General features: G+C 43.5%; 2 protein-coding genes across 7 annotated transcripts in view; one reads left to right on the top strand and one right to left on the bottom strand.

Annotated features, from left to right (window-relative positions):
• Positions 1-9,134, bottom strand: part of MTREX (Mtr4 exosome RNA helicase) — a 64,325-nt gene extending 55,191 nt beyond the window's left edge. For all 4 annotated transcript variants that reach the window (XM_084833242.1, XM_084833243.1, XM_084833244.1 and 1 more), the window contains exons 1-3: positions 8,993-9,134; positions 5,529-5,666; positions 6-72 (exon numbers count right to left, since the gene is read on the bottom strand). In XM_084833242.1, the coding sequence (XP_084689368.1) occupies positions 6-72; positions 5,529-5,666; positions 8,993-9,111 (324 nt within the window). In that variant the 5' untranslated portion in view covers positions 9,112-9,134. The remainder of the gene's footprint in view (positions 1-5; positions 73-5,528; positions 5,667-8,992) is intronic.
• Positions 9,135-9,868: 734 nt separating this feature from the next.
• The window catches only part of DHX29 (DExH-box helicase 29), a 56,882-nt gene continuing 53,013 nt past the window's right edge, over positions 9,869-13,737 (top strand). For 2 of the 3 annotated variants that reach the window (XM_084833238.1, XM_084833235.1), the window contains exons 1-2: positions 9,869-10,147; positions 13,533-13,606. In XM_084833238.1, the coding sequence (XP_084689364.1) occupies positions 9,946-10,147; positions 13,533-13,606 (276 nt within the window). In that variant the 5' untranslated portion in view covers positions 9,869-9,945. Of the gene's footprint in view, positions 10,148-11,399; positions 11,592-13,532; positions 13,607-13,737 lie in introns of all 3 variants that reach the window. The other variant, XM_084833236.1, reaches the window with a different exon arrangement.

Here is a 13,737-nt window from a genome sequence, read left to right as displayed (position 1 = left end):
CTCACCTCATGTGTACAACCTTCAACAGTTTCAACAGCTTGTACCTTTACTTTTGGCATCAAGTCTGCCAAACTGAAAAGAAATGCATAAATTAGTACCAGCAACTAGTAATGTACATAATCAGGTTACCAATGATCCTGATCGGTCAGTTAACAGGATACAGTCAGGATAACATCCTGACTGATTCTTACAAAATAATGATTCTGACCCATATTTCAGTTGACTGCAGTCATGATTAAATATTTGCAAATATGAAAATAAATTCATAAGCCAGCTTACAAGACTGCAAGGCAATTTACCACTTACCTTGTCACCTGGGGCTAGTAATGACTGCCCTGGGCTCAGAGCAATATGAAAAACTGCACCTATTCCCCTGCTTGTTCCCTGGTCTTCTCCCTCACTACCACCATAATATTATCCTAGCTGCCTGTCCTAGCCTTTTAAAGCTGGAAGAAGCATTCCAAAGAGCCCCAAGAAAACAACAGCACAGAGCTACAGTGGCTGCCTCCCACTCTACTGGCTTTGAAGTTTGGCAACAGGCATGTAGGATAGCATCACAATAGCTACAGTGGGAAGGTATTGGGGCACAGGCAAGCAGAGCAGGGATCTATAAGAAGTTGGTAAATTCAGTCCTGAATTTTGATAAAAGCAGCTTGGCAGTTCCACATCAGAAGGGAGAGGAAATCCCTCTTCAATAACTTATTCATTCAACTGCTTCATAACTGAAGGCTTCAGAGGGGTTAATTCACTAGTAGAGATAGATGCAAGTATATCTTTAGAATGCTTAACTAATACTAATAATACATATCTCTTATCTATAACTTTTCTTAAGGGTTCAAAGTGCTTCATACACATTATTTGTGCCCTGGTTTCCATTTCTTCACTAAGCTAGAATGTGATGGCAGCAGCACACAGAAATAATCCTAATAACTGCTCTTTAAGTTAGAAGTTTATTATGATCCCCATATTAAGCAACGAAAGCTGTAATCCTAAGCAAACCTTCCTGCACGTAAGCACCACTGAATTCAAGGGTCTTTACTTTAGAGTTAACATGCACAGGATTGTGCTGTCAGTGAGTTTGTGGCTGATGTTGGTATGTGGAAGCCATTCCTAAAATGGGTTAGCTCCCTCAATTGCCCAGGAAAGCAGGGACCATGTTACAGAGTTTTGTGTAGTCTGCTGGTCCCAGGCTCCTCTCCACCAGTTCAGTCTGTGGCTATACTTTAGTAGAGGAGTGAAAAAAAATCTCCCAACTTTGAATGGAAGAAATAAAACCACAGAGGAGAAACAGGAAAGAAGCACAAAGAGGAAATTATACTCATAGAAGGAATTAGTCCCAAGGTGAAGGCCTGATTTGTGCAACCCAGAGGCAAGTGATCCTGGCAGACTCAACTACATAAGAACAGTGTGGGTGGGATACCTTCTGGATACCAACTCAGAAGAAACCTTCTTGGTAAGTACCTATGTTCCATTCTCCAGGCTGGTGTGGGGAAGGCCTCCCTACAATGGGGTATGCTACCGCTGACTGCCAATTAGGATGAGACCATTTGTATGTACAGAGTCCCTTGAGGTCAGGCCACTGCTGGCTGCATCGTTGTCGGCAAGGCTGAGCAGGCGGCTGGAGCTGGGAAGCTGCCTCTCACTGTATCTTTCCCCCTGAGAGTGACCACCGAAATCAGTCTCCGATCCGGAGCTGAGGTTGCGGGGCTGTTTCGCTTTCGGTGGGCTTCTGGATAGTGGGTAACTTTGTTTCCTTGTATTGCAGCTATAGTGGCTACTTTTTTTTCTGGAGGAGCCACTGAGAAGAGAAGGATAGAAACAAACAGTAGCAGATGAAGGAAGAGCGAAGACGAAAGCTTTCTTTTCTTTTTAAATATTGAGAAAGAGCTTAGGGGTAAATAGGAAGAAAAATAAGTATAAAGATAAACTAGATAGAAATAGCAAATCTCAGATTGGAAGGAGATAGGAGAGAAGCTCTGTCATAGCTAAAAAGCAGGGAGGAGTCTGGGATCGGCAGACTACACAAAACTCACGTGGCCCCTGCTTTTCCTGGGTAATAGAGGGAGTTAGCAGGAGTTAGCATCCTTTGCAGGGATGCTTCCTCACACCAACCTGAAGAAAGAGATAGCCAACTCATGGCCTATGATCTTAATTATTGCCCAGGTAGAGTTTATTTTAGCAATATATCATTTATTAGCATTTTCACAAGTTAGCATAGTTTTATAAAATTCCTTGAACTCTTAAAAAAAACCCTGCCCATTGTAGTGTTGTAGCATAAGGATGCATATCTGTCAAAGACATTTGTTGTTGTTCAGTCGTTCCCGACCCTCCATGACCCCATGGACCACAGCACGCCAGGCCCCCCTGTCCTGCGCTCTATCCCGGAGCGTGCTCAAGTTCATATTCATTGCATCCGTGATGCTATCTAGCCATCTCATCCTCTGCCGTCCCCTTCTCCTTTTGCCTTCAGTCTTTCCCAGCATCAGGGTCTTTTCCAGAGAGTTTTCTCTGCGCATTAGGTGGCCAAAATATTTGAGCTTCAGTTTCAGTATCTGTCCTTCCAATGAGCACTCAGGGTTGATTTCCTTTAGGATGGACTGATTTGACCTCCTTGCAGTCCAGGGGACTCGTAAGACAGTTCGAAAGCATCAATTCTTCAGCGCTCAGCCTTCCTTATAGTCCAGCTCTCACAACCATACATTACTACTGGGAAAACCATAGCTTTGATTAGACGGACCTTTGTCGGCAAGGTGATGTCCCTGCTTCTTACTATGCTGTCTAGGTTGGCCATAGCTTTCCTCCCAAGGAGCAAGCGTCTTTTAATTTCATGGCTACAGTCACCGTCTGCGGTGATCTTGGAGCCCAAGAAAGTAAAATCTGTCACTGCTTCCATTTCTTCCCCTTCTACATGCCAGGAAGCGATGGGGCCAGATGCCATGATCTTCGTTTTTTTAATGTTGAGTTTCAAACCAGCTTTTGCACTCTCCTCTTTCACCCTCAACAAGAGGCTCTTTAGATCCTCTTCGCTTTCTGCCATTAGGGTGGTATTGTCTGCATATCGGAGGTTGTTGATAATTCTCCCGGCAATCTTAATTCCGACCTGTGATTCATCCAGCCCGGCGTTTCTCATGATGTACTCTGCATATAAGTTAAATAAGCAGGGTGACAATATGCAGCCTTGTCGTACTCCTTTCCCAATTTTGAACCAATGGGTTGTTCCATGTCTGGTTCTTACTGTTGCTTCTTGACCCTCGTACAGGTTTCTCAGGAGACAGGTAAGGTGGTCTGGTACTCCCATCACTTTAAGAATTTGCCACAGTTTGTTGTGATCCACAAAATCAAACGCTTTAGTGTAGTCAATGAAGCAGAAATAGACGTTTTTCTGGAATTCTCTTGCTTTCTCCATGGTGCAGTGAATGTTGGCGATTTGATCTCTAGTTCCTCTGCCTCTTCGAAACCCAGCTTGTACTTCCGGTAGTTCTTGGTTCACATACTGCTGAAGCCTAGCTTGTAGGATTTTGAGCATAACCTTGCTGGCATGTGAAATGAGCACAATTGTGCGGTAGTTTGAACACTCTTTGGCGTTGCCCTTCTTTGGAATTGGAATGTAAACTGACCTTTTCCAGTCTTGTGGCCACTGTTGAGTGTTCCAAATGTGTTGGCATATAGAATGCAGAACTTTAACAGCATCATCTTTTAGGATTTTAAATAGCTCAGCAGGAATACTGTCATCTCCGCTAGCTTTGTTGTTACTAATGCTTCCTAAGGCCCACTTGACTTCACTCTCGAGGATGTCCGGCTCAAGTTCAGTGACCGCACTATCATGGCTATCAGGGACATTCAGATCTTTCCTGTATAGTTCTTCTGTGTATTCTTGCCACCTCTTCTTAATCTCATCTGCTTCTGTTAGGTCCCTGCCTTCTTTGTCCTTTATCATGCCCGTCTTTGCACAAAACGTTCCCTTGAGATCTCCGATTTTCTTGAAGAGATCTCTAGTCTTTCCCATTCTGTTGTTTTCCTCGATTTCTTTGCATTGTTCATTTAAGAAGGTCTTGTCTCTCCTTGCTATTCTCTGGAACTCTGCATTCAGTTGGATATATCTTCCCCTTTCTCCCTTGCTTTTCGCTTCCCTTCTTTCCTCAGCTACTTGTAAAGCCTCATCAGACAGCCACTTTGCTTTCTTGCATTTCTTTTTCTTTGGGATGGATTTCGTTGCTGCCTCCTGAACAATGTTACGGACCTCTGTCCATAGTTCCTCAGGCACTCTGTCTATCAGGTCTAATCCCTGAAATCTATTCCTCACCTCCACTGTATATTCATCAGGGATATGACTGAGGTCATACCTGAATGGTTTAGTGGTTTTCCCTACATTCTTCAATTTAAGCCGAAATTTTGCAAGAAGCAGCTCATGATCTGAGCCACTGTCAGCTCCAGGTCTTGTTTTGACTGACTGTATAGAGCTTCTCAATCTTTGGATGCAAAGGACATAATCAATCTGATTTCGATATTGACCATCTGGTGATGTCCATGTGTAGAGTCGTCTCTTGTGCTGTTGGAAAAGAGTGTTTGTTATGATCACCGTGTTCTCTTGGCAAAACTCTATTAGCTTTTGTCCTGCTTCATTTGTCCTTCATTCACCAAGGCCATGCCTGCCTGTTATCCCGGTGATTTCTTGACTTTCTATTTTAGCATTCCAATCCCCTGTGATGAAGAGGACATCTTTTTTGGGTGTTAGTTCTAGAAGGTGTTGTAGGTCTTCATAGAACCGATCAACCTCAGCTTCTTCGGCATCAGTGGTTGGGGCATAGACTTGAATTACTGTGATGTTGAATGGTTTGCCTTGGATTCGTACTGAGATCATTATATCATTTTTGAGATTGTACCCCAGTACTGCTTTTCCCACCCTTTTGTTGACTATGAGTGCTACTCCATTTCTTCTAAGGGATTCTTGCCCACAATAGTAGATAGGATGGTCAGCTGAATTAAATTCGCCCATGCCTGTCCATTTTAGTTTGCTGATTCCCAAGATGTCGATGTTCAATCTTGCCATCTCATGTTTGACCACCTCCAGCTTACCTTGATTCATTGATCTGACATACATTGAGTCAAAAAAGCATCTTCCATCAACAGGGCACTGCTGCAGTCATAGACACAGCACTGTACTTTCTCCCCTACCTACAAAAAGGTCATTCTGAATGTTCATATGGAAAAGCATGCAAGGAATTTTAATGATCTTTAAAAAATAATTATATAAATATGTTAAAACAGTTTCAAAAGTCTTGTGAATACTAAGGAGGTACAGTGGAAGTAAGTTTTCAGACATTATACCCTCCCTAGAATTATTTATGGAAGAATAATGTTATTCATGCAAATGTTTACAAAACTCCTTTGACACATTAACAATGGCTGTTACCGGAATTTTATTTTGTCCAGTTAACACACATCAACGATTCATGTCTCTAGAAACCCAAATATACAATACCATCGCTGTACCTATTCCCAAGTATCAAATAATGAGTTTATCTTACTTGAGATCTTCTGTAGCAGATTCTTCCAACTTTGGCTTCTTTCCAAAACCTGTAATGTCTGCACCATCATCCTCTACATCTCGCTTAGTTTTAGCTGGAGGTTTAGCAGATGCCGTAGATTTGCCATCTGATCGTTTCCTGAAGCACAAACATCAAAATAAGTCAATCTGAGAAAATACTCATCAACTAAATGTAAACAAAAACCAACAGATGCTCAAACAGTATGTAGGGCAACATCCAATGACGTGGTTTGCATAATCAAAACAGCCCACTGTGGTTTGTTTAAGCCACAGTGGGGTGAGGCATGTACCAGGCAGGATTTGCATATTTAATGCCTGGCTGCAGCTTGTCATGTCATGTGAACCCAGGGACCATGGGTTATTTATTTATTTATTTATTTATTGGTGGGGGGGCTGTATCCCACCCTATGTCATTAAGATCTCAGTAGAGTGTACAGATAAAGTCAATTTAACCAGTATAAAACAATAAATAATTTAAATAGCTAAAAACATATTAAACCATTAAGCAAGTTAATACCACTTTAGAAATCTAAAACAATAGAACAGTTAAAACAGTGTGCAACTCTAGGGAATTCAATTAGCCCTCAAAGGCTTTGGTGAAAAGCCATGTTTTATCTTGGCACCAAAATGAAACCAACATCTGCGCCAATCAGGCCTCCAAGGGGAGGGCATTCCACAACCGGGGTACCACAGCAGAGAAAGCCCTCTCCCACATCCCACCATAGTGTATGTCTCGCACTGGTGGGATGCAGTTAAACCCTTGGATAACCCAACAACAAAGCATGAGTTATGCGAGGGATGTTTAACCCTTGTATAACCCACGGTCCCCAGGTTCGCACAACACAGCAAGCCACAGCCAGGCACTGAATATTCGAAATGTGTTCCAGCCCACCATGGCTTAAATCACTGACTTTTGCTGTCACTAAATAGAGAAAATGAAGTACAGCCAAATTGCCTGAAGAGGCCACTATGTATTGGAGTATAACACAGCAAGCCACAGCCAGGCACTGAATATTCGAAATGTGTTGCAGCCCACCATGGCTTAAATCACTGACTTTTGCTGTCACTAAATAGAGAAAATGAAGTACAGCCAAATTGCCTGAAGAGGCCACTATGTATTAGAGTATACATACATTACTTCTTGAACAAGTTGCCAAGATCTAGCTTGCTAGAGGTGGCTGCGGCGTCCATCACACATAAACATTGTTAATGAATAAACAACACCATCAAGTATCACAGGGCCAGTTTTTGTTATCTGTTCTGATGTGGAGTGGTATATAAACGTTGTAAATTTAAAAGAAAAAAATACATGCAGTGTGGTGGTCAGAAGGAAAATTCAAGTATGTGGTGTTCCAGACACATCACCCAATGGTGAATTGAATGCATAGATCTTTCCACTGTGTGCTAAATTTATTTCATATTGGTTACTGGCTGATGTAAGCTGCAGCATTATATTTTTCAAGAGCTATCATGCATCCAAGTGGTCTTAAGTATAGTTCCACAGTTCTGACTCCCAACACTTGGTGATATTTCCCATTACCTGGAAACTTAGGTATTTTCCCAGCAGAAAATATCTGGTTATTGAAACCACTCTGAAATGGTTCACTTTTCTTCATGGGTGGGAGGTAATTGGCCACTATGATTATAGGCTTATGCAGAACCTGGTGTACCATCGCACACTCTCATCCATCTCTTGTTTCCCTCATCTCTCATTTTCATTTCCCCCACTGCTCACATTTAGACTGTAAGGGGCAAAAAACTATTTTTCCTTTATATTACTCAGCCTGTAAAATACCACATACACTGACAAACTATTAATAGGAAACACTGTCGTCCATGCACCTCCTCAGAATTTACAGATTAAATCAGGCCCATAAACTTTGTGTTGCATGGGACTAAGACAGTGGGGAATCATTCCACAATAGTCAGAACAGAAGTAATGAGTATGTTCTATGTTATTTAATTGTACTACTTTTTAATTAACAGCTGAGTAGACTGTACATGCACATTTTCCTTATATATTCACAAATAAAAGAAATAGATGTTTACTGTAAAAAAAGCAGCAGCAAAAAATTAGGAAGGGGCCATCTTACTCCCAAAGACCCTCTTGTGGCTACAACTCTGGATTAAAAATGACTACCAAGGAGAACATTTTTACTCAAGCTTTATCAGGTTCTACAACATCCACTGGCCAAGCCTAGCATCAGAGGTTACTGAGCACCTGCCAAGGCCCACTGCTGAATCCCACAGGCCCCTAGCCCAGCTGCTGCTGCTCCATGTTGCCAATGTTCACATAACCTATTCAAGCAGTGGAAAGTCTGAGAAAATGGAACAGCATCCTCTTCTTGCCTTGTGCTCTCCTACTGAGCAGTTGTGTAGAGTGGGCCCCAGAGGAAGAGGGGGGCAACTGGCAGTGACTGAGTTTGCACAATCACAGCAGCCCACCATGGCTTATTTAAGCCACAGTGGTTGCGGCGTGTGCTGACAGTCATTTTGAATATTCAACCCCCAGTACGGGGTTGCCATGGCTTGCCATATCATCCAAAACCATTAGGGTTATTGGAGGGTTGTTTCCCCTCCAACAAGCCATTAAATAAGCTACGGCGGGCTGCAGCGATCATGCAAACCGGCCCAGTTTCTAGAATCAGCACTGCCACTAGCCAGAGGAGACATGTTTACTTCAAAGCATCTAGCCCCGACTGTTTTATTTACATAGCTATGTACTTCCACCACTCTGGCCCTATACATGAAGGTATGTTAACGGGATCTGGAAAGTATGGTGTAGTGGCAAGAGTGTTGGACTGGGAGCTGGGAGATCCGGGTTCTAGTCCCCACTCGGCCATGGAAGCTCACTGGGTGACTTTGGGCCAGTCACACACTCTCAGCCCAACCTACCTCACAGGGTTGTTGTTGTGAGGATAAAATGGAGAGGAGGAGGATAATGTAAGCCGCCTTGGGTTCCTTGCAAGAGGAATAAAGGCGGGATATAAATGCAATAATAAATAAACAAACAAACAAACAAACTAGGGCTGCATGAAACTCTTTCTTAAAATTTGGCTCTTAGTTCCTAGTGTATTTGACATGGGTAAGGGGATGTCTCTGACACGCCCCTGCGACAGCGGTAGGCAACCTAGTACCCTCCAGATATTTTGGAATGCCCAGAACCCCTAATTATTGGCCATGCTGGCTGGGGCTTTCGGGCATTGTAGTCCAAGTCATCTGGAGAACACCTAGTTGCCTAGCCCTGCCCTAGGGGCATATCGGAGACGTGCCCGTGCCCAATACACTATTACTGGTCATTATAACCTAATACATGCACCAGAAAAGGCCCCTAGATTGCAGCATCTCCACAGGAACAGCCGACTCCTGCCCCGCCGAGGGCGAGAGACTCTACTGCTTCGTCCGTTCCCCCTCCCTCTACGAAGTTCTCCGCGTTTTCCTCACCCGGCCTTGCCCACAACAGCAGCTGGCTCAGCGGATCCCTTCTTTTTCCGTGAGCCGGAGGCGGCAGCGGGATCTTCCTCAAACACGCTGAACAGCTCGTCCCCGAAGGCGTCCGCCATCTCTGCCGCAAGCGCGCGCGGGCAGCTCCCACCACGCACCGCGCGCCGATAATGGAGTAAAAAGGGATAGAGCGGCACACAGGCCGAACTTCCTGTAAACCTTCGCCGCCGCCGCTGGCCCACAGAGAGACGAAAAGTAAAGACACACACACACACGTGGAATTTGCTGTTTCAATAGAAAATTTATTTTGTAACGCTTCGCACGACGTAAGACCTAAGTTGGAAAGCGCATCACTTTCTCTTCAGAAAATGACCTGACAATCAGATAGTCCCCTCTCTTCATTTTTTGATATCTCTGACGGATAGTAAAGAGAGAGAGAGAGAGAGAGAGAGAGGAGAAGAAGAAAAAGAAGTGGAGCCTTGTGGCTCCTATTTCAATGGGGCTGTAAATCCATTCTGAATTTCAGGCAGAATCAGTCAGAACCCTGAAGGAGCTGTCCAAGGTGATGGCCCCACTTCGGGAGTAGGGTTCAGCGCTTTGAGTAGCTCCTTTAGAGTTCTGACTGAAATCCCGAGTGGATTGACTGCCTCACTGAAATAGGGGTCACCAGCCTTCCCTGGGAAGAAGTCCTTTTTTATGACTGGGGGAGGAAGAGAAAAAAGACACCGGAAGTTCGCCTAGAAGCCCGCCGGAAGTGGATCGCGCGCGGCGGCCACTTTGGGCGGAAGTGGGTGTCCACCGGCGAGAGAGAGAGAGGACTCGCCCGTCATTGGACGCGATGCGGCCCAATCAGAAAGGCTGTCACTGCGGGCCGCTGGTCGTGCCCGGACGTCAGCGGAGCCGGCGTGAGGTCCTGCTGGGGCTTCTAGAGCGGAGAGCAGCGCGCCGGTGTCATGGGCGGCAAGAACAAAAAGCACAAGGCCGGGAGCGGCGCAGCGGGGGCGGGGACGATCCATCCCGCCGCTGTCGCCGCAGCGCGGGCCAAAGTGGTGGGCGCCGCTCCGGCCGAGTCCGGAGCCGCCGGGGAAGCTGCCGGCAAGAGACCCCCGGCGGCCCGCCCCAGCCCCGCCGGCAAGGACCGGGGCCTGAAGCAAGGTACCCCAGGGCAGGCTTGGACAGAAGCCGGCTCCTCGCAATGCAGCCTTAGACCTGGTCGTACCCGATGTTAGTCCTGCTTAGAATTTAAGGGCGCAAAAAATTTAAGGGCGCAAAAAAGGTCCTACAATTCCCAGCATGCCCCAGCCAGCCATGGCTGGCTGGGGCATGCTGGGAATTGTAGGACCTTTTTTCCTGCCGAGACGTGCACAGGATTGCGCCCTAACAGAACTCTTGGCGACCCCTTGTGTTATTTTTGAATGATATGCTTAGTGTTGCTTTTTCAAATCGTCTTTTTCTATGTTTTGGCTGCTGGGTTATTTTGCCTTTAAAATTCATTTTAATTTATTGCTGTTGCCTTTTAACATTAAAAAAAAATATTTCGATGTGTTTTATCATTGGTTTTGTTTGTTTGTATTGTGTATGCTGCCCACAGAACTTTGGTTATAGGACAACTCATAAATTGAATTAATAATAATCGAGTAGACATATTGGAATGAATGGGACTTAAGTTAGACTAACACTGGATACTACCCATTGGCTATAGCCCCGTTCTATTCAGAAATAAGATCTGTTGAGTTCAGTGGGATTCCCAGGTATGTATTTATATTGGATTGCAGGCTCAGCGTAGTCCACGTAGGAGAGGCAGTGCTAGGTTTGGGCAGGGGATGAATCAAGCCAGAGTTGTGTCCCAGAACAAGAAATGTTGCATTTATTTCCTGACAGGCTGCTTCATTGTTTACAATATTTGTGGCATCCTTTGCCTTCAAGTGCAGCCTTCAGACAGAAATCTAACTGGTGGAACTCTTCCAGTCATTTTCTCCCAGGCTTCAAGGTTAGACCTGATTTATACAGGAAAGTACTTACCTGTGAAAACTTTCCATATGTGTGTCCATTTACGTTTTAAAATGCACTTACGTGTGTTGACCCATTCAAATGTTGGTGTTAGCATGTCAAGCAGTGTACTTTCCTGTGTCACTGATTGCTGGTGTGCTAACTTTAACATGATTAGGCATATGTGGAAGATTTACATAGGTAAGGTTTATATCGATGTCCTGTATAAATTCCTTCTTGTCTTATAGCTCTTGTAGGCACAAGGGACCTTGTCAGAAAATAAAGCTGCATTCTCTGCAGCAAACCCAGCCACCTTAACTTTACCATGTAAACCTAGCTTCATTTCTGAGTAAATATATTAATTTTGCTTGCTTCGTATTTTTATAAAAACAGTTCGTAGACTGTCTTTTTTTTTCAGAGCTTGGACTGACAGAAGAAAATTTATGTGTATGAATTGAATGGAATAGTAACTTAGGGACAGCTGCTTAAAACATAATCTAGTGCAATATGTCCAGGATGCTGCTGTGCCATAAAACCTCTATCTAACATACCTACCTACCTACTGACGTGGTACCTGTTTTCAGTACTTACTGATTAATATGTCAGACAGGTGAGACCCAAGTTCAAATCCCCACATGAAGCTCCATGGGTGACCTTGGGCTAGTCTCGACCTCTTGGCCTAATCTATCTTACAGGGCTATTTTGAATATCAAGAGGGGGAACTGCTGCCTTGAGCTCCTTCGAATGTGTTATATATGTAATACAATACCAAAAAAGACCCCTATAACATTTTAAATAGTACCTCTGATTATGTTTATTTCCCTCTGTGCTAAGTAATGACCACCAGCCCACATACATATGGAACTGGGCACAGGTTTTCCAGGTTAGAGATGTCATTTCTAGGCACACTTGAGCCCTGAAACTTATTTTTCAAAACTAACCTCTGGCTTTGCTCATAGAATGAGAGACTAAATTTGAATCCAGACTCTTCTCTCATGGGTTTTGGTGTTGGCTTTTGCCTTTTTGATTGCCTAGCAATAAAACTGGAACAAAAGCAACCTAGGTGCTGTGGAGGACTTTCTACTGCAAGGGGGAGGAGAGCTTGGACTCCTAGGTCTGAGTTCTGTCTCCAACCTCGGATCCAGGAATTTGAATTATCCTATGGCCCCCCAGTCACTGTGTAGGGGCCATCAAATTGCTCTCCATGGCTGAAAAGGTATCCACGTCACAGCTGGTTTACTCCTAAAAGAAAATTTAGCATATTATATAGGATATAGGAGTTAATGCTCAGAGTACTAAAGAGACGCAGATTGGGCTTTTCTAAAACAATGAATGTGGAAGATAGCTATCATTCCCTTATTTTGTAACGTCTTGCTGCATGTATATATTGATGTCGTGAGTACAATAACAATTAAATGTTAAATCCATTAAAGAAATCTGTAACTTGCATTCTGGAAGCCTCTCTTACATGGAAATATTGAAGCTGGAGTATTGATAAATTTAGTCTTGTACCTTTAAAAAGTAAACTATAAAAAAAAAACATAAAAATTGATCTCAAAAGATCATATCAAAATCATGGTCGGACCACCATGATTGGCTGGAGACATAAAAGGCCAATTTCAGATTATAAACCTGCAGTTTTGTACCTTTTAATCCTTGGTTGGGGGCTGCAGTTGTACACCTCTACTCTGCCTAGCAGTAACAGTCCAAGGTGTCAGGTAGACAGCTTTCCCAACCCTGTTGCCTGAGATCTGTTTAGATGCCAGGAATAGAACCAGAGACCTTGCACATGCTCTGCATGTGCTTTTCCCCTGAGCTATGTTGCCTCCCACATTCTGCAAATGAAATAAATTACACAATTTGTGTATTCACGCTAGTTATTTTTATTTATATAAAAATTTGTGTACTGCGTTTCAGCCCTAACAAAGGCTCCGAAAGCAGTTACATAAGAGAACAAAATATTTTGTACTCTTCTATATTTGTACAGAGGATTGGGGCTTTTGTTTTTAGACTTTATTGTTGGATGACTAGATTAGTAATTGTGAAGGAAGGTTGGTACCATTTGGCTGGATTGGGAGCTGCATTTATTCAAAATGGCCTAACCTCTAACCACTGAGCTCCTCCTGATTATTTAACTCTTTAGCTGGAAAAACCAGCATATGTATACTTCACAGCCCCAAATGCTAGAAATGTATCTTTGCTAAAGTGAATAATGGCATTCTTCTGGTTCTTTATAAGATACTGGATTTTTGGCTAGAAGTCATATTTCATATGTTGAAAATCCAGAGGCTTCAATTATACTATTCAAGAAAGGATACTTCGAGGTTTTTTGTTTTTGTTTTTACAAAAGTAAGTGAAAGCTTTAACAGGTTTGGGCTACAGACCTAAATAAAACATATTAGGAAGTAAGCCTCATTGTACACAGTGGAACTTAATGCTGAGTGAGTATGCAGAGGATTGTGGTGCAAGTCTTTCAGTGATTTATATGAGATAAGCAGTTCCAGTGTTTTTTTACTGTCAACTTTATAAAATCTTTTGTTTAACAATGTAGGTCCAAAAACCTACAGCTTTGGTTCTGCAGCAGACTCCAGTGCTTCTGCAAACGCAGATAAATCTATTCTTAAGGTAAGGGGGGAAAGAAGCATGTTGTTATGTTAACCAAATCTGAAATGAACGTATTCTATAAGAGTAGTATTGAGCCATATCTTTTTTTTGGGGGGGGGGGGGATAATTAATCCCATTAAGCAATTTCCTGA

This window comes from Heloderma suspectum, chromosome 2 (genome assembly GCF_057233095.1).
Source record: "Heloderma suspectum isolate Gila_16-S chromosome 2, 16-S_ref, whole genome shotgun sequence".
Lineage (NCBI taxonomy): Eukaryota > Metazoa > Chordata > Lepidosauria > Squamata > Helodermatidae > Heloderma > Heloderma suspectum.
Note: the sequence above shows the minus strand (reverse complement) of the source record. Positions and strands in the feature narration are given on the sequence as shown.